General features: G+C 41.6%; 2 protein-coding genes across 10 annotated transcripts in view; both read right to left on the bottom strand.

The window, feature by feature from the left end:
* Nucleotides 1-15,440, bottom strand: part of PLA2G4B (phospholipase A2 group IVB) — a 47,611-nt gene extending 32,171 nt beyond the window's left edge. For 7 of the 9 annotated variants that reach the window (XR_014955579.1, XR_014955580.1, XM_085580303.1 and 4 more), the window contains exon 1: nt 10,969-14,466. Coding sequence is in view for 5 of the 9 variants with exons in the window: in XM_085580303.1 (XP_085436429.1) it covers nt 10,969-11,103 (135 nt within the window). In the remaining 4 variants the exon portion in view is untranslated. Of the gene's footprint in view, nt 1-10,968 lie in introns of all 9 variants that reach the window. The other 2 variants (XM_031505022.3, XM_085580304.1) reach the window with 1 other exon arrangement.
* An 859-nt stretch (nt 15,441-16,299) lies between these two features.
* Nucleotides 16,300-21,180, bottom strand: LOC110472113 (acyl-coenzyme A thioesterase 1). The gene is made up of 3 exons (XM_021533492.3): nt 19,846-21,180; nt 18,342-18,544; nt 16,300-17,304 (listed from the first exon to the last, which is right to left on the bottom strand). The coding sequence occupies exons 1-3, from the start codon at nt 20,294-20,296 to the stop codon at nt 16,702-16,704; spliced, it is 1,257 nt and encodes a 418-aa protein (XP_021389167.1). The 5' UTR covers nt 20,297-21,180; the 3' UTR covers nt 16,300-16,701.
* Between the last annotated feature and the right edge of the window lie 126 nt (nt 21,181-21,306).

The raw sequence follows: 21,306 nt of genomic DNA, 5'->3' as shown, positions 1-21,306 counted from the left end.
GGAAATATTCTGCTAAGTGTGCCTTTACAGCAGGCATGCTGACCACCAAGAACAAGTGAATATCCAAAAATGCTCAAGTTTTAAAAATTCCTAATGGCAAAGTTTCATGCTGCAGCAGGAAATCTAAGGGCTAGTTGTTGCTGAAACAGGAGGTCTTGCTCCAATCAACTCTCAAGCTTAGAAAGCCCTGCTCCTATCTCACAGTACTGGCTCTGGATCTCCTCTGGCAAAATGCTAAGCTCATTTGAGGGGCTGAAGCAACAGAAAACTACTCTTCTCCTTTTCCTGAGGTATTTCCAGGGCTGCCCTTCTGTAGTGTAATGCAGCCATTACCTCAGCTTGAGTTCAGTAGTGGCAATCTGCCCATGGACAAGCAGCATTGTCTGTAAGAGCTGTCTAAAGCATTGGTATTCCAAGGGAAATGAATATCAGAGGTGGAAAACACATTAGAAAATTCAGTGCGCATTCCTGCAAGTGGATCATTACCCTCCACTGATCCCGCTACCAAAATGTCACGACTTTTCACCACCTTTTTGTAGGCAGTGTAGGTCTTCTAAGTTTATTGAAAGATCATCCAATTTGAAAACAATTTTTTCCTTTGCTCACTTATGTCCTTTTTTTAAATACAAAAACTCTAGACATCAACCAAGCTATATGAACAATTTAAAATAGAATAACCAGAGTTTGACTTAGTCATTACAGTTATTATGAGCCTTGCAAGCTTATTTACAGCAATTAAGAGCCCTGTGACTCACTTCTGGCGAATTATAACTTCTCACAGCAGAAGAAAACTTCAGGGGTTCTACAGAGGATTTGAATACAAAAACTCCTTCTGCGTTGGTGCTTATCCCTGTAGAAAATATTTCTGATGAGAAAAATTTCTCACTTACGTGTGTTTCTCTTCTTCCACTCAACTTGTACTATTTCAGTGACAAAAAGAAGTCAGAATTTTCCTAATACAGCAACTGGGAATTTGCCTTGCTGAAAGCACTCTCAGCTTAATTCCAGTGGTATGAAAGCAGCTTTCTGCCACCTGCTCCCCTTAAAACCAGCAGAGAAGGCAGATAAGTGTAAGCAGAGAGCCTGGCACTTGAAACACAGTGAGCATCTCAGCAGATCTCAGGAAAGCTGCTCTAATCTGTGCCAAGGCAGAGTCATCCACAGAGCCTGATATTATCTCTGAATCTCTCTGTGTATGCATATTAGGTCAGGGTTAATTCCTCTGTTTCAGCAGCACGTAAAACATGACACTTGCATAACACTGCAATTTTAAATGCTTTTGGTTCTAGTAGAAAAAATATATTTCCAGGCACAAATCTTATTTAACCTCTCAACTTATATAATACCTTGGGAATTCTGAAACTGAAGATTTTTCCAAAGTGCTTCTTGAAACCTGAGAACCTAGAATAGAAAATCATACTAAAGCCAAGAGAAATGTATAGCCTTCAGCATCTCAAGGAACAAAGGTGTTTTTAACTGCAGACCTCCCACATTCATGGTCTATGTGGCAGGTAAGACATGATATGGCCAACAACAGAAAAAATTTTGTGTAGGCCAAGAAAAGTATTGAGTCTGTTCAGAGCAGAACATTAAATTAAGCTACCTACACTGCCTCATTTGGCAGAGGATTCCATAACTATGTGCCAAAGGCCCAAAATTAGATTTCCTGGCCCTAGCCAGGAAGAGCCCGAGCTGGGGGAGATGCATTCACTCAGAGACTCTAGCTTCCAGGGACAGAGATCTGATGGAAGACTAGATTTCAGATGATCACCTCTCCCACAAACAGCTCCAGGAAGCTCACCCACAGCCTGCCAACACAGCAGAGCACAAACCACTGCTGGTGCCCTCCCTGCAACACACACAATTTGTACTCTGCAACCCTTCCCCACGCAATAGACGCATTGCAAAGTGGCAGAGACCCTTGCTTTGTATGATTCAAATCCACTAATTGTTGCACTTCTCTACTGTGTAGTTACACACATACTGAATGCATTTGTCATCCAAGTATTGGCAAGCAAAGTGTGAACCACAAAAAGGTAAAATGTCCTGCACCAGTGCTGAGAACTGGAATGTTCATCCCACAGAGGAAATCATGTTGGCACACCTCCCTAAATTATTTCACTCCCATCTATAAGAAAGATTTTGAAACATTTCTGGGTTTGTGCCTCAGCTGACATGCCAGGATCTGGCTTACACAGCTGTTTGGCTCAGCAGCCCTCTGGGCATGCTGGGAGCTTCACAGCTACGAGATCTAGGAAGCTGGAAGCAAAGGAATGGACCAACAGCCTAAGAACATCTATTGGGCATCTCATTCACCTGCTGACCAGCCTGGGGGCTAGCCCCTGGTAAGTGGGAGAAGCCAGCAGTGTCCTGTCATCACAGAATGATGGGTAGCCAGAGGAACAGGCCAGGTGGGTCAGCAAGGTGTATGAAAGCACGACCGCTTTCCAAGCAGGTTTCCGTGAAGCAGGAGAACCAGCCAACCCAGCAGTACAGAACCCAATCAACATTTTTAACCAGAGAACTGTTGCATCAGAAAATGAATGATCAGCTCTGTTCATCAGGCACCGCTTCCTCATGTATGCTATATCTGGGAATGGGAAGTACCTGACTGTTGATAACACACTACATATTTCCTCCTCCTCCTCCTCCTCAGGCCTGATACACAAACAGCTGACAACATGGACAGATATGTGGAGCATAGAATGCCTTGTGCAACAACTTGCTTACAGTACAAAGAGCAGAGAGAAAGAAGACCTAAAATGGTCATGTACCCCCTGGTCTTTGACCCTATCATAAATCCTTTGTACATCTTAGGTAAGTTAATGAGAAATTTGTTGTGTGAAATGGAAGTAGCAACAGCCAGTTCACCTGAGATCACAGAAACTGCTGCAACTCAGAGAAAAGACAAACAAATATGGCAAAGAAAAAAAATATTCTGTTGTTATAGAATACACCTTCCATTTATGAACACAAACATTGTATACCAACATTGTATACCAAGAAATTGAGTGTATTCCCCATCAAGTGTCTATATTTTGGGAGGCATCAGTTTACCCAAGGTCTAGAGGGCACCAAAAGGTGCACTAGTCATGATATAGACCAGAAATATGTCCCACCCTCTGAATTAATACTGTAAGATGCTTCTTGTTCCACATTGTTTAACCTTATGTGGCTCTGAATCAAATTAAATGAATGGTTGCATTACATTATTACAGATGCAGCTAAATGCTCTTCACTTGTCCCAAGCAAAACATCCTTCAGCTCTGGGGGGAATAACCTGGGAGTCAAAAAGCTAATTAATGGTTTCACATAGCACCAGGGACAGTCTGTAAGAAGCAGTGAGCAAGGCAGCTTAATATTCAATATACTCAGCATTCATTATGCTCACGTAACTAGGAAACCTATATTAATAACTCCAACAGAAGATACTGTGGTCTCCATTGCAAAACCAAGAAAAAATTTGATGCTTTCCTAAATAGGAGTAGATCTTAACAGCCCCTTTCATCCCCAACATTTGAAAGAAGAACTGTACAGATGAATCCATGCCAATCCATTTCAGACTCTAGTGACAGGAATATCTATTTGATATCTTAATTCTAGTTCTGGTCATGATCATTTGAGCTCTGCTTCCTTCCTTCTGATATGTGTAGTCATTGCCATTATGTGGTCTGTCTGTGTCAGGATGCTCTGCTGTTAGAATGTTTTTCACTGAAAAACAGGGTTCAGTGAAAAACATTCTAACAGCAGAGCATCTCAGGGTTTGTATTGCTGGCTGTGTAGAGCTCAGCAGAAGTGAAACCCTCATTCCTTACATGCTGTCTCCTGTCCCTTACCACTCCAGATTACTCAGGTGAGCTAGTCAAAATTCAGCCAGTCAAAAAACAATTGACAGTAAAATGCTAAAAGTTCAAAGCCACATCTTTGCTGTTGGAAAAGATGTGCCAAAAAGAGTAGGAGACATCTTCCTGATCTGCAGCTACTGGTAATTCACTGCTAGGTCTTGTGCTTAAACAATTCCAGCTTTTCTGCTATCCATTTAGTAGTTAACATATGCATTTTGAAAGCCAAAATCTTTGGTATTCTCAGACACTTGCACACATTCCTCTCAGGAACAGTCTAATTGATATTAATAGGATAATTCACAGGTAAAGTGCCACCTCAGGTGCACCAATGCTTGATCAACTGGAGCACAACCAAAGGAATATGCACAAAACATTAGCCCATTTTCCCCTCTCTGCTCCCTGTGAAAACCAAATGTATTGCATTTTTTCATAGGTTTAATTGTTGTTAAACTCCTGTTCCTTCTATTTTTTCATATGTGTTGGTGTTCGTGTTGGTGTTCATGCATTCTATTTAGACTACAAGTCCTTTTTGGAGCTAGGTCTACAGCTTTTCTGAGAACTTCTATCACTTTTAACAAATCATTTCTCTCTTGGCTTTTCACAGTGCCACAGTGCCACAAATGTCAATAAATTCTATTTCTGATCTTGAAACCTGTGTTAAAGCTAAACTATGTATCTTCCCTCCTACACCTTCCTTTCACATGGTGACCCCTGACTTTTCTCAGCCTACACACCACATTTCCCCCACCGTGTGATAACTAAATTTAAATCAAAACTAGATTATTCTCTTTTATGTGTAGCTAAATCAAACATGAGGAACTTGATTCAGGCATTACTGGGAAAAATGCATACATTGGGTAGGTCCAACTAAATATTCATAGATGCCTTTTGTTTTTAAAATCTTTTTCTTCCATATTCAATATTTTCCTTATATATCAAACTCATTTTAGAAACTTGTAGTTGCCCTATATCCACCGACAGTGATGGTCTCTGCGCTTCATAAAAAACTTCAGGTGAAGAGACAAGCCATTCCTATTATTTCAAGAAGACTCACTTTTTAATCTAACACAGAAATGCCTTTGGCACTGATATACAGTGCATCTCTTCCAAAAAATATGGAGTACTAGAGCTTCCCAGATAACACCTTGCACAAGACAACACAAATATTTCCTCAGAAGGAGCCTTGGTTTCAGGGCCTGAGGTTTGTAAAACAAGGGAAGGAAACACCCATCCTTCCCCTGTTTCACAGCTTTCTTCCTTGAGCAAACATTTTGAAGGCAGTTCCTGGAGACAAACTTTGAAGGATTTCCTCTGCTAGTTTCCATTACTTATTGGTAATCCTATAGCAGAGGCACCAAGCCTTCATTTGCATCTCATCTGTGTCAGAGGGTTTCAGTCTTTCCTGTTTATATACCATCATGGCAGCAGTGCCATTAGGATAATTATGTTAGGATTCACCTGCACACTACCAGGAGAGGGTTTGTGTCTTAGATAATGAGGTCAGCAATTTCCAAGATTTGCAGAACAAGGACAAATTGTTTTGGCAATATGCCCAACTTACTCCCAAGCTTGACCTACCACCTTCCCCTACAGGAGACCCCATCTGCTCTTCTGCATTACTGTTTCGACCTTCTGCTTTAGGCTCTTCCTCCAGGATGAATCATACCATGTTTTATCCTCTACAGAAGCTCCCATACTGAAGGCCACCACCAGCACAGAGGCCAATGGAAAATTCTTCCAGTTAAGATAATCACAGAAGCAAGGGTGAGGGGGAAGTAGAATAAATCATAGGCCAAAATCATATATAAGTAAGTTTTTGTAAATAACCACCGGTGGACATACTTCTAAGCTGATTTTGCAAGTAGCAAGAGGAAACAAAATAATCTGCTATTCCCAAATGTACACACAAATGGATTCACAGTCTCCAAACTCACCCATTGCACTGTTGCTGCCTCTGCAATGGACAGAACATCTCCGCTCCACTGTAGCTTGTGAGATCTGGCAGTCCAGGTTTTATTCAGCATTTAATCTCAGGCCACATTCAAGGTCAGACTAACACAGCTAATTCCTCAATTCATACCATTGCATGAATTCATACTGAGGCACCCGAATTTTCAGAGCACCATGCTTTGTAGACCTAGTAATTCTAAATATGACTTGACTGTGCACTTAAAATTGAAGATTTGGCCCTCAAAACAGACATATTACAAATGAATTCCTGGTCCAAATAGAATTGGTGGTAAAATTATCACTAAGAAATACACATCTTAAACCAGCACTATCACTCTCAGAAGCTCTGCAGAGATTAAGCTCCATACAAAGCAGAGCAGCTGGCTTAGGGAAAGCATTGCAACTACCTAATGTGCTAACCAGCAAAACAAAGCACCATGCACCCTCCATGGGTGTTAAACCAGTGCCAGACACATATGCTTCCTATGAAACAATAATCCAGCCTACATGGTCTATCGGGGTGCTAGCACAGGGCCTGCTACCCCAGGCTCACTTGTCACTCACAGAAGAAATAGTGCACCTCAACACTTAGCACTGCATGAGATTTTGCAGCCTTCTGACACACCCTGAGCCAGATATCATCTCCTTGGCTAAGGCTTGGACTGTATCTGTACACAACTGTTTCTCTCACTGTTGCTATAGCTGAACATTATGAAACTCCTTAAATACGCAATACATCAGTTTTTGGCACAGCTCTCTTGAGCAGGTGTGTTGTGCAATGCATTCTTCAGAGCTAGCAGGGATTAAACAGTATTTTGTGGGTCCCAGGAGATGAAGTTTATATTGCTCTGAGCACTGTAAGGCCAAGTTTGCTCTATTCAGCAGAGCCAAAGACTGCTGTAAATTTAGATACACAAAGAAAAAGAAAAGAAGAACTATGACTGAAGTTTAGGATGAGTTCAGCACAGATGAATTTTTAAGTTTCTAACTTGAAACAGTTTAAGATAAAGTTTTCTATACAAGCATGTTCCAAAATGCAGACATTTGGAGAAAAAGTGCTTCTGGGCTAAAAATTTTCTGACTTATTCCAGGTAGGTGAGAAAGAGATGTTTTGTGTAAAATATCTTCCTAAAACTCTCCTACCGTGAAGCTTTTGTGACCTTGTCACTTTTGCTGAAATGTCTCCTTAGATAATACCACATGGTTGGGATACTTTGAAAACTTGGAATTGCTAGGCTTTATTGCCAGAGTGTTTGGTGCCTTAAAACACAGTGACACCATGTGGCCAATCGCTTAGGATGGAAACAACATGCTGATGGAAAGGGCAGTGTAGGATTTTCTCCTTTTTCTTTGGCTTTACTGAATTTGTCTTAAGCATGCTTGAAACTATATTAACTACTGAGAGCAAACGAGGTTAGAATCTTCATCTGGACAGATAAACAAACCCAGAGCCAATGACTATTTTGGATTTCAGCATATGTTCAAAAGTCTCAAGTTTGCAAAAGTATCCAGTAAAACCTACCTCTAAGTTCAGCAAGTAAATACCCATAAGAACAGTTTGAGCATATGTCAAAACATCATATTCACTTGGCAGATGCAAGAAACTTGTAGGACTATGATTCAACATTCTCAAAAAAGTGCATCTAAAAGTTGCACTTAAATATCTATGATTTAATTCTGCAGTAGTATCAAAAAAACTGCAAATTATTTTTAAAATGGAGATATATTTGCCTTTCTCTCATGGCTTGTTTTTCCTCCAAATAGATGCAGTTACCCCCACTTATTTTTTACAGATATTTCTGCACTAAATATTTAAAGTCACAAGTGGGAATATTGCTGCTAGGAATGTTCTCAGTAGGTTTGTTATCACTCTGCATTATATAATATGGGGAGTGATGTGATGAATCATCTCTCTCTACCACAATCCTTTCTTCCAAAGGAGGTGCTGCACACTGGAATGCTTCAGCTCATGACAAGTGGTAAGAATGGGCAGATCTCTCTGAAAGACAGCCACACACACAGGCAGGCAAATAGATGAAAACTGAATACAGAATACCCCTCAGACAGAAAGAGAATAATATATTAATTAGCTCTTCACAGGGAATATATTCACTCAGGAGTACTATAAAAAAATGAATGTTCATTAAGAAATGTGCATTTTGAGGTAGAGTTCAGAACACCTTGCTCTCAAGAGCAGAAAGGAAGTGAAAATACAACAGTATGACTCCCAGTTGTAAAGGCTTTGCAAATTCAGTGTGCCATCAATGTTGCCTTTTTTGCTGATTAGTTAGATAACATGCTGATGTCGTTTTTTTCTATTCCATATTGAACTCCTGGTGAGCAATTTATGTCAATACTATCACAGTGCATATGAATGTAAATGAAATAGGTTCATTTGAAAGGTGATCTAACAGGCTTTTCACCTACATTCATAATCGTTTCACCTATATACATAGCAGTTAGAGTCTAGGAAGCACCAACTACAAGACTTTCTGACTGTTCCAAACAGGAATTTGAGTTGAGGAAGATTACTGACCTGAGCCTTCAAATTTTGTCACCCTGACTAGTGAGATTATGCTGCCATCTGGTGACCTGTAAAATCTTACTTAGCTCCAAGTGACAGAATTTTTCCCCTAGACTGGGAGGACAGTGTACATGATCTCCCTGCTACAGGGGTGTTGTAATGATGCTTTAAGCAGCTCTTTTATATTCAGACCCACGTTGTCTCTCCTTAGCTTTCTTATCTGTCTCTCATGGGCTGCACCCTTCAGTGTCAACACGGCTGCTAAAGGAAGTGCTGTCCATGGACAGGCCAGAGTGGAGAGTAGAGGCAACCCTGCAGAGGGGATGAAGCACACAGTTTAAGGGACTAGAGGTTTGTAATAAAAGCTAAAGAACATCCCCCTGCTGCCAAGAGACTCATATATGCTGGAAAGCAAAACACGCATTTAGCCAGCAGTTGAAAATTACAGTATACACTGAAAACAAGATAAAAAAATACATTCTTTACAGCTGGGAAGCATTACTATAAATTATTACATAGTTTTGTATATTGAGGATAAAATTTTCCTCTCCATCTTCTCAAGTGTAAAGTTTGTATATTTATGGTAACATTTTTCTTGCTTGAAAAAAAACAGTGCTATGATTCACTGAATTCTGAATCTAAATAGCTCTATCTCACATGGAATCTCACACTGGAGAACTGGGGACCGCAGCAAGGAGAAACCATCCTTATCATCCACAAACACTCATCTGCTCCCAGAACTGTATTTCACGCACTAAGTAACATTCTATCTAGAATCTCCTTGACTCGGGGATCTGTACATGTGGTGACACTCAGAAAAATCACTCTCTGTTTTTCAGGTGTAGCAGGAGCCTCTGTCTTCCAGGTACACCACCTGATGAGGAGAATTCTGCACTGATCTACAGACAGAATAGCAGGAAAGCAGCTGAGATATGCACAGGCACTTCTCAAGTCATGACCGTATGTACAGTGATGTACCCTGAACAGCCTTCTCAGAGGTCACAAAAGAAATGTGTTTTACTACATGAGTGCTACATGAAATGACTCTGTTGCCAAACCTGGATAAGAGCTGGAAGAGCTGCAAAGTATACACAGGATTTATGAGACTAACCTCTGGAATCCCTTCAGAGCCCAGGAAATTGCATTCCTTTGGGATATGGACTGATGTTCATGCATAGAGCAAAATTATGTTCTTCTGCAGGGAGAAGAAAAGCAAAGCAAAAGCACTGGAAAGCCAAATGGCCTTATGTGGAGAACTAAGAGGAATGAAGAAGGATAAAACAATCTTAAAAACTTCTACTCTCTTCTCAACCCAGCTGAAGGGAGAACCTGCACATGCAAAGTGGAAGCAAATTACTTAAAAAGTCAAAGCTTTCTTAAATGTTGATTTGAAAGGTAGAATGGTATTACCTGCCTCAGCCCATCATCATCCTCTGTGTGGTGTCTGTTATAGGGCTAATAAGGTAGACAGAAATTATGAAAATACCAGAAAGAAAATGGAACAAGCAGCAAATGAAGGAGAGCAATACAGATGTAGCCTGAGTATGACTGAACCCTCACTGTGTGGTAACTATTAGGCACTAGCATTCTCTCAGGGCTTGTAAGGAGATGAATGGGTTTGGCTTTTTCCAAACAGTTCTTTTGCTAGTGGACAGTGATTTTTAGGCTATATAAAACACACCTTAGTAGCCAGAGACAACTGGGAAAAATAAAGAGAGAAAAGTTATGTTTATATCTGGTCTTCCTCCTCTTTTGGGCAAAGTGTTCCAGATGAATCAAGGGAGACAGACAAGGCACAGCTTAAGCCACATATCCTAAGGAAGTTGAATACCAAATGACTAACTTTGTTTTATATTATGTGAAAGGTAACTCTTGGTAAAATAAAACTATCATCTCATGAAAAAAAAAAACAAGATTTCAAAACCTATTGGTCGAATGTGGAATAAAATTTAAGCCTTTCTCCTGAACCCATCAGAAGCACTAATGTACCAATAAACAACAACCTGCTGATCAGAATACAAATCTGGGAAATGGGAGAACCTTCTCAGGCAAAGCCAAGGCATGAGTTTCAGCCTTCTAAACCCCATGGAGAACCACAGATTTTAGGTTAATGGTTATTTCAAGGTGACTTTTACCACCAGTCCTTAAGAGGATAAAACAGTTGCACAACTAAATGCTAATCTTCTCCCCAGTGGGAGAAAACCTATTTTTTTTAATATCCTTCTTACCTCAGAACTCTCTAGGAATTAGAGAACAAAAAACAAGATTATTTGCAGGTCTGATGAGTGACTGGAAAATCTGAATGGAATCAACAGGAGATAAAATAAATAAAATTTGTTCCTTGGTTTCTGCATTGACCTCAAAGTGAGGGAATTGAGAAAATTTCTATAACCCGTCACTGGAGCTTCAGTAATGGAAAGCATTTATTACCTCTTCATAAAAGCATGTGTTCTCAATGTCCCAAGACAATAAATCTACTAATAATAACTGATTGCAAAGCTTCTTAGTTCAGAAAGCAAACAAAACGAGTTTCAGTGACTTGTTTATAAGTAGATCCTGTGTCCTGTGTTAGGATTCACCTTGTGGCTCAGTGAGGGGCACTGTGCAGAGCCCTGGAATCCTGGAGCAAGAAGGCTGACGTATGCTCACCTCTGGCACTACACAGTGGATTGTGGACCTGAGCCATGGTGCTTCCACTTGTATGTGTCTGTCTTCTGCCTGAAGGAGATTTCTGCTGGAGAACCTACATTCTACAGAAAAAAAAAAAAAGTCATTACAAAACATTCTTTAACATTACAAAACATTACAAACCATATTTTTTTTAATCATATAGCATCTCTACTTGGAAGTGATCATAATCTTTTGGTTTTCCTTTGTTTTTCACTCCCTCATCTCCTTTCCAACAGATATTTATATATGCCCACACTCACATACTTCTCTTGATGAGGGGAGAAATTTAACAATTGGTGCTCCTAGAATGTACACTTCATCTTTCTTTTCTTTGTATTCATAATTTACATACAATTTATACCTATATTTTGGTTAATTTTTGATTTGTCTAGCTGGGTTACAGTTTTGATTTTGAGTACCCTGGAATTGGAATGGCCTGGTTTGCGGTCAGTGGGACAGAAGAAAAACTGTTAAAGATAGAGAAAAAAAAGAAAGCAGCCATTATATCCTCAGGTGAGGGAAGACAGCCATAGAAAGAATAAGATTCCCTAAAAGGCTTGAAAGAGCAGGATTGCCCCTGCACACTGCTGTTCTAAATGGAGCCTAGGAGGTCTTAGCTTTACAGGGTATCAGACTGCCATGGAAGCAGTTAGTGTTGAGCTGGTTAGTGATTCAATCATATTTCCACCAAAAAGTACAGACCACTGACCTTCTTTTCTTCCACTACAACAGCAGTGATGTTCTTAGGTAGCAGAGTAGTTTTTCCATTTCAAGATGACGTCTCTGATCTGAAATAACCCAGAGATAGGAGAATGGCTGGAGTCAGAGCACTGTGCAGCCAAAAATAATCCGGTCTGAGTTAGTGCTGGATGTTTGAGGATGTCAGAGTGACACTGTCCAGGGACAGACTCATGGAGGTGGCACAGGATTATTGATTCAAAACAAACTTGCTGGATTCATAGCATATTAAAATGATAGCAGGGCATTTGAACATCCTCTTCTAGATGAAAGCAGAGCTATGCACATGCTCTTTCCCTATGCAGAACATTTCCTTTGAACTACCTATCCAGCTCATCTCTTATCTGACATCCATATTGCACAATTTTCTCTCTACTGTCAAATACCTCACTCCTTCAGGGTCAGATCCACTGTAAACAGGGGCAGCACACAATAAGCCACCAAGCACTCACTTCACTGGATACAGAAATGAATCCACGATTTACAATCAGCTGGACTAGTTGTTACAGACATAACTAAAATCTGTACTAGCTTCTTATTTATCTTGGCACAGTACAGCTCACCCCTGCTTCTCCTGCTAACTCCATACATGTTCCTGCTGTATCCTTCTTTGATACAACAGAACATTTTAATCTTATTTTTGTTATGCTTTGTTTTCCACAGGATTACCTCTTAGATCACTAACCAGAAAAAAGGCATGACTGTCCCTTTCTGCAGCAAGGTACTCTTAAAAGACTTTAAAAAATGCAACCACACCTTTTACTGAAGTGATTTTAATGTAAACATAAATTCCAAGTCTAAATGCAAAATATTGAAAGTTCAGCAGCTTAAATAATTGAAAAGACCCAATCCCAAATAAATAGAATGTAACTTGTTTACTTATTTTTCTCCAAGTGCTATCCAGAGTCAGGGTACAGACGTTTTTACGTTTAATGCAAATTTTGCAGACACAATTTTTTAAGACTCAGCATTTCTAATTTTTGTCCTCAACAATGAAAACCAGCAGGGATATTTTGCAGTAAATGCTGCAATGAGCACTAGTTCATTGGAAATATTAATCTTCTCCCCAAAATTAAACAAAGCATCTCTTTCTCTGTGATTAATACTACATTTGGCTCAGATTCCATTTCTGAATAACATGTACATAGCACTAAAAAGTGCAGAATAGTGACGTTTTTCCCTAAAATGTTAGAATTGTAATTTTTTTAGCAAAATACTAATATAGAAAAATTTTTTACTATTTCTATGTTGTCAATAAACACTGGTCTTATCCCAAAGCTTGATAAAAAATAATAATAACAAATACATCTGGTAATGTATTAAAGAACTGACTAAGCTTTGAATTAAAAAAAAAAAAAAAAAAAAACAAAAAAAACCCAACTAAATCTTTAGACTTTAAAAGACACACATGGAAGAGAAACCAGAAATGGAGAAAAGTGACTCCTAAATTACACCACATAACATTTATTCTCGTCTTTTACTTCATTCCTGTTCTGTGGCCATGAAACAACCTTGCTTGCAGAAGCCACCTGGAGACACTGCTTCACTTAAAGAAGCTCCTAGGCTTAGAGAAGGATATTTGCATCAAAATCTCTTTGCTCAGCATAATCCTTATTAAAATTCCACTGAAGCCTCAAATACTCACTACTTCTGCAGAGACAGCCACTTTCTCAAAGAATGTTTCACCTCCTTTGCACCTGTGGTTCACTTTTTTTTGCTAATAAAGGCCTTTTGACTACTTTCATTCTGCAGTTTCAAGTTATACTGTATGTGTACCAAAATGCTTCAGGGTCAGTTTTCAATGCAAAGATGGAAAATTTTAAGAATGTATTGGGCAAATCAGCACTCTCCATTGTTACCTGATTCCATGTTAGCCAGAGAAATCATCCTGCCCTAAAAAAGCATTGCAAGACATACTTGTAAATTGATACACAAGGCATACTTGTACAAGACAAGCTTGTAAACTTATAGTAAACTTGTTCATAGCAGCTTACATATGGGGATATTCTCCGTTCTTAAGAGGCTTGTCAGAAGCTTTTCTTATTCTCAAAATAGAACTGTAGTGCAGAGTTAAACAGTGGGTGACTAAGAATAAAGATGAGATCTTTCAGTTCAAGCTTTGATACACTATGTTATCTGAAGCACTTTTCAATTAAGCGGATTACAAGAACAGACTTTGCCATCCCATTTCTATTAGATTTATCAGTTGTGCTTGGCAGAGGATCTCTTGCAACTAAAGGTCTATTATCTTTAATTAAATTATAACTTTCACACTGTTCTTGAATAATGTTGTCTGTATTCAGCAGGCCTGGAGAGACTATATAAAGCACTCTGATTCAACAGCTGCTATTAGTAGAATATTGTCTTGAAAAAAACCTGTGATCTTAGCCCTACTGGTCTAAATCATCTCTTCAGTAGAAAAAACATTAAGCAGACAAAGTCTCCAACAAAATGCTAAAGAACATGCTTAAGAACAAGCAGAAGTGCGTTCCTGAAATTAAGCCATTTCCAGTTATTTTGTGTTAGTCTCACATCAGTTTCCAGTTTCTATTTCCTGAAGATAAGCTTCAAATTTGAGTTTAATTTTAAAAGTATTTCCAGTACAACTGAGTTGCCTTGAATATTTTCCTGTACATGGCATGGAGCTGCTCAGGTACATCAGCTTTTTCAGTCTTTCTTGTCAGATGTCATCCAAGTGATAAATAAAGGGCTTTTAAGTGGGTAGCAAAGCTGTCATTCCAGAGCAACGAAAGAAAGAGGTCCTATGTGCTGTTGTCATTGATGTCAGTCAGCTCCCTTCATCTTCTATATTCAACACTGTTTTCCGTGAACCTGACTGTCAAATGTGACAACATAACTGGATGAAAGCATCACTGACCACACTGTTGATTTACTGATGGAAAGCATTTTTATTTGTAACAGTAGTTTCCTATAGATAATGAATTTTCTTGGAAGGTCACAATTTTGTCATTCAAAGTATAGGTCTGTAAACTGCCCATTGAAGGCTGGGAAAGCTTGGTTTCCCCTCAGAAGGGATTAAAATAGATGTGAGTTATCCCACAGGCTGGAAAACAACACAGTTTTGTATAAACCTCACTGTGTTCAGTAAAAACAAAATAATTACTCATACCAAAGAGAAATTCACAGCCTAAGGCCCCAAGTCTGAGGAAAATGTGGATCAGCAGCCCGGGGTTTTTTGAATGCTTCAATAAAACAGAAAAATGAGGGAAAAGAAAATGTTCCTTACTCAGATGGAACTGCTTAAATGTGTTTGACTTTCCTTGTTGTTACATGTTACTCTGCTGCCAGTTCCCACCCACTCACTAAACATCTGCAACAGCCACAGTCCATGCAGGACATGGGCTTACAAGGGACAAACAGAAATCAAGAGGCAACAGCATAAAACGTGATGGATGACCAGTATGGATGAGAAGGAGAGAGATGTCCCCACTCTAACTACTCACACCTTCAGCTATGTGGCACCCATCTAGCAGTCTGAGGAACAGGGGGTTCAGGAAAACCAGAAGTACCTGAAGGGACAGTCTGTGCTGAATGTATTGTATGAGAGAGTCCCCACCCCTCTGAGGCCCAAAGTGCCCATTTTGAGTAACCACTGCACCCTGAAGAAAGAAAATTAAGGGCATGGTTCCTCCCTCAGCAAGATCCAGGCTCCTGCAGGGATTTTGTCTCAGCAGGAGCTGGAAACCAGGGACTACACTGCCGAAGGCAAGATTTTTCTACCTCAGTGCAATGCAGAGACTTCCAGCTCCTGCTTGCTTCTGTTGTCAGGGTGTGAGTCTTGACTGCTCCAGGAGGGAGAATTTGCTCCACTGATGCCATTTGCTATGTAGCTGCTGTTAGTCACTATCCCACAAAAGCACAAGGTAGCTTACAGCCCCCCTGCCTTGGCAGGTTTGGACCTGCCATTTCTCAGCTGTCACTGAACTCACAGCTGCCTGCAATAGTGGCAGGAGCACTGAGGCAGCCCACCTTACCACTAGGTTCCTGGGAACTCAGCAGCAGTGGCTTTTCTGTTCTTCCCCCAAAATGGAGACAAACTAACTTTCACCATATAAGAGCAAATACTTGGCACATGTGTATCACCCCCATGTTGAACACTGCACAAAACTGCAGACTCCATCACTTGTCTTCCCAACATGAGGTGAGGACTTCTGCTCATGACCTCTTCAATCAGTGAAGTAACAGCTCGTGGCTACACCAGGATTGTTCCTTAATGTATTGGCAGGTGCACAGATGGTTGAAGGTTTCATTCAGAAAATCTCAAGCAAACTGTGCACACACAGATACACTGTACACTGCACTCACTGAGTAGTGCAGCAAAAACTTTACCCTGATATGGAACTCATATGGAGTCAGCAGGAGATACAACCAGGGTAACCTAGGTAAGATTCACTTCTGGGTTCTGAGGTACCAGAAAAAAGAATGTTATCACTGCGCTTCAGATTTAGCCAGAAGAGTGCCTCTTCCATTACCTGAGATCAGAACTACTGCAACCTTTTTACCACGAAATGGGAGAAAACAATATGCCAGGAGGAAAGATGAGTGTACTAATGTGTTGTTCAACAAAAGTGCTGTTTATATCTAGGTTAGTTAAAGGTTCAAGACTAAACCATTCAATGGATAACTCCTCCTGTGAGAGTATTTCCTCTTATGAAAGGAGATGGCTGCAGAGGGCTGCAGAGATTGAGGGCAAAGATAGCTCAGCGCAAATGTGATTTAGATGGGATGCTGGGTTGTTTTTAGACTACAGCACAGATGGTGCCAATCTACTGTGATGCCGGGGTCAGAGGTCAACTGAAATTCAACTAAAATAATGGGAAATTATTTGGGGAATGAAAATAAACAACTATGCACCAGTGGTTTTTAGAGGAAGGCAGTCCAGGAAACTTCTGTGATTTCCTATCCAGTGAGTGCTGAAATACCATCCCTGGCTAGCATCTATGACAGCTTCCACTACAGCTTGCTCTTAGGGATGTCTGAGTCCATCAGATGTTGCCAGAAAAAGGCCTGTATCCTGCGCCATGCATCTTCCTGGGCTTTAGCATGCTCTCTCCACTGCCCTCCCCAATGCACCAACATCCCAAGCACCCTGTGGATTGAAACTTTGCACAGAGGCAAGTATGGTGGCTCCAAGAGGTGCCCTGCTCCAGAATAGGAGTAAAACTCCACTTCCCGGCCATGCTGCTGAAGGCGCTGAACAGCATCCCGGCAATAGAGGTCGCTTTTCCAGTTCATGTCATCCAGTCCAGACAGGAAGAGGAACTTGGCTAAGGACCTCTCCACAGGAATGCGGCATGCCCAAGTTGCTGGGTCCATGTGATCATCTAAGACATCTGAAAAATCTACTATTCCAGACTCATCACTGATCTTCATCCTCCCCAGGTCATATGGGTGGACAGGAATAGTGAAGCCATCCCCCTTCAGAGGAACGAAGGAATTAAAACTACTTCCAGATATGCTGACAGCTGCCTTGATGCCAGGTAGAAATGTGGCCATTGAAAGGGCTAGATCACCTCCTTTAGACAAGCCCAAAACACCAATGCCAGTATCTTTCACCTGAAACAGAATTATGAAAGCAGTGATATTAACTACTTTTTGTTTCCTGAGCTGACATAACTTCTCCAGTCCTGCTTTCTCACTCATCCAACTATGACCACTCATATTTTGCACCTTCTCTCTCTCTGTTCAGGTAATATTACTTCTTCATCTATCCCTCTGCTGAGCCTCCAAAAGAGTGACTATGAATTCTACAGCTCCTCAGCATTTCTCCTCCTGTAATACATTTGCCTCCTGGTGACCTGTATAGAAAAAGCATCCTTGCTCCCTCCACATCCCAGCTCAGCCTACTCTCAGTATGGCATCTTTTACTGTTCCTCTCTTCAAGCCACTTTTTCCTGGGTTTTCTTGCATTGAATTTCTTCATTGCAGTTTCTTCTATACTCTCCTACATCTGACCTGTTATTTTCTGTTTTGTCTTGGAAGACATAATGTTCATTACACCTGAGGCTAAGTGAGCCCAAAAGCTGTTTAAATCAACTTATTTCTAGTGAAGGCCCTTCACACTGAATTCTAGATGTTTCAGAGGAACAAGACAAACAAGCAAGGCTGACTTCTGCTCTCACACTGCCTACAATCCTGGTGTCCATGTGATAGAAATTAAATAACTTTGCAAAACAAATACACATTAAGTAGCATTGCATTAAAATTTTAAATGCTATTTGATTTCTCTTGGTCACTTTTGGGTTAAGTATGATGATACATTGCCATAAAGTATCTTTCTCATCCCACACACTTGTTCAGATACAGCCTCAGCTTCTTAAGATATGTCACACGTACAGTGCTACAACTGTAAAGGATTCTGTTGTTAAGAGTGTTTTATTACTGTCTTGCAAAACTTACTCAGAATCAAAAGCCTGTAATATCTAAGAAACAGTAAAAAAGCCAATGGATCTTTTCCCTTCTAAAATCTTAAAATATGCAAAACTAGTACAAAATTACTGTTTCCTGCTTAAGCAACTTTATATTTCTAGTCTAGGAACCAATTAGCAAACTGGAAAATAGTTTCAGGAAAAACACCGTAATTTGTCTCTTACCTGCTGCTGTTTCCGCAAAAAGTTCACAGCCTCCTCAAAATAGCTCAGTTCAAGGATCTCTGGCATAGCAGGGATATCTTCAAAGGACATGTAAGCAAGAGCCAGAGTGACAAAGCCCCTGCTAGCCAGGAGACTTGCTCTGTATTCAATAAGACCTCCTCCAGATCCATACAAATCAATAAGTCCAGGGAATGGGCCAGGTCCTGCAATGAAAGGAGGGTGTACACATAACCAAAAGAAAAGTTCCTCTGGGTGTCCTTTTGTGGTGCCTCCTCAGCACACACCAGGACAGTAGATATCAGAAGAAGATCATCCTCTGGAGCTTTCCATGGTGAGTATCATTCTCAGGAACACATAAAATTACCATAAGCACATGATTTTGCACATTTCTCTCTTAGGAACTCATTATAGGAGGTTCACATGTTGGACATCCTTCTCTCATGGTGAATTTCAGCTGGCATTGGCCTATAAGTATTCGGGCCATTGAGGATCAATGAAGAAACAGTGTTACTGCAGGAGTGGCTCTTCCTCAGGAACTATGCTAGCAGGTATGCCACGGAGGGGATACTTGGGTTATGAAATATTCACAAATGCCAGAACTGACCTATGCCAATTCAGGTTTCAGTAAGATTGAGTAACTATTCCTGAGCTCTACAGCTCTCCTGCAGCAAAATGACCTTCCTTTCCTCATGCTGGTCTGCCCATTCTCATAGCCAGATTCCCCTTACAAGATGTGATGTTACTGCAGCTGAAAGGGGCTGTTTGTTAATTACAGAGAAAGACAGCCATGTTTAAGTGCTACTCAAGGAACAGAAACACTTCAGGCTTAAAGCAGCTTTGCACAGGATCCATTCTCAGCACTGTCTGTGTACAGAGTTGTAAAATATGGCACCTGTTTAATTAAAGACCTTGCTTTTCCCATTTGTCTCCTATCTCCCATGCAGTCCAGCTGCTCAGTCAGGACTTCTTTCTTTGACTTTTCCTTAGCTAAAGAGAACACAGAGAGACAGGTCCAGAACCTGCAGGAAGATATGTAGGAGCTGCTGAGGGCATGGTTCTCCAGCCCAGGCTGGCTGCAGCCTGAGTCCAGTGCTCCCACGATGCCTTGTCATTCTTCACTCCATGGTCAGAGCCGTCACACATCACAGCTCTGCCAAGGACCAGGGGCCTCTTCGTCCTGTCAGCTAAACAGAAAAGCTAAGAAATAAACACACCGTTTGACAACGCTCTCACTGCAGGAGAGGTCAAGACACTCAACTAGAACAACCAGGAGACACCTTGTGTTACCACTGCTCCCTCCCTGCACCACCATACCCTTCCGTGGCCCTTGTCCCGCCTGGGCAGCACCTGCTCCTCTTTGCTGTGCCGCGATGATCCAGGCACAGGCTGAGGGAAGTGTTTGCTGAGGCTTTGCTCTGGGTGGCTAAGTGCATTTGGGGACCAAGGGGAATAACACATGGTGTGTCAGACATACCTGGAAAACCAAAATGGAATTAAAACTCACCAGGAGGGAGGAAGAGGGTTGCTCTGAGTCGACCTTCTCTGACCGAAATCCTCTTTACCCCCTCTCCTAAAAACCATCGTTCATTGGTGCATTTTCCCAGCAAGCGGCTCGTGTCCCCATGGCCCTCATACACTTCCACGTCCACACAGAAAGGGGTCAGGACGTTCCTCTTTGCCAGCCGCTTGTAGGGCGTTTTGGACTGCAGAGCCCAGAGCAGCCCCATCGGCTCCACTCCCAAATAGCTGCCCCCCAGCGCTGGGGAGCGGCTGAGGTCCAGCTCCCCGCTGCTCCCAGCCCTGTAGAGAGCGTGGGATTGGAAAAGCTCCCCGCTCTCGTCCACCAGGCTGGCTCGGAGGGTGACCGCCTGCTGCGGCTGCAGCCCGGCCACACGGATCCGCACGGGCTCGTCGGACAGGCACCTGCGGGAGGGCAGGACGGACACCCGCGCCATCCCGGCCCGGCTGCACGGACAGCGGGGCACCCACCGCGGGCAACTGCGAGAGACACCAGCCTCGGCCACCCGCCCCTTCTCGGGATTACAGTCTCTGCTCTAAGTCCAGGAGCAATCATCGTCAGCACTTCCCTAGTCGGCCAGCACGGGCTGCTGGGAGACGTAGTTCTGAGCACGCCTCCCTGCAGCCTCTCCGGCTCGGGTGGCACGGTGACACCGGCCATCTGCACGGGCACACGCTGTCACTTGTTCTTGGCGAGTGCTTTTACTTCTGATCACAGAGAGAGAACTAAATTAAAAACCCCAAAGCAGCGAAAAGATATCCAAATCGCCGCGCCCGCCAGCGCGGAAATCCCAGATTTGGAAGGCTTAGGAGCCTTTGCCAGGACACAGTAAACACAGACAAGCTGGAAAGGCTAAGTGGCATGGAATCTTAATCTCGCCACAAAACAAAGCCTGCTCTTGATCCCTCTTGAGCTTCTGCAATTTTTGGACAAGCACCACAAGTTAAAGTGAAACCTTATGCTATAACTATGTTTCCTTTAAAAAGCAAAAGAAGCAAAGTCAAACAATTACTATATTTTTTTTCCTTCCCAATAATTAATTTCCACCATATTGATAATGTTTCTAAAGAACTATTAGAAGATTTGACAATAAACACCAGCTTTTGGTTTTCACAAACAACAATACTACATTTTTACAATGTCTGTGTATTTAATAGCCTTCTTGTCCTACCCTGGGAGTCTCGGACACGTGAGTAGTCCTATCCCATTCTGTGGAAATACAAATGGGAATTATGGCTGGTTGAACCAGCCTCCTGGTTCAACTAACTTGCCTGACCATGCAGCAAAGGAATGAAACAATGAGCTTACAAGCTGCAGAATCACACCTCAAGCCATGAGACCACAGATGATGTGCAGATTGACTGCAGGTCTGGCAGAGCAACTCTAAAGTCATCCCTCAGGATGCAAGAGAAAGCAGTTAAGTTTAAATACAACAGTGAAAAAAAA

Source organism: Lonchura striata, chromosome 5, assembly GCF_050655825.1.
Source record: "Lonchura striata isolate lonStrDom1 chromosome 5, ASM5065582v1, whole genome shotgun sequence".
NCBI classification, from domain to species: domain Eukaryota; kingdom Metazoa; phylum Chordata; class Aves; order Passeriformes; family Estrildidae; genus Lonchura; species Lonchura striata.
The sequence above is the reverse complement of the archived record's forward strand: the minus strand, read 5'-3'. Positions and strand labels throughout refer to the sequence as shown.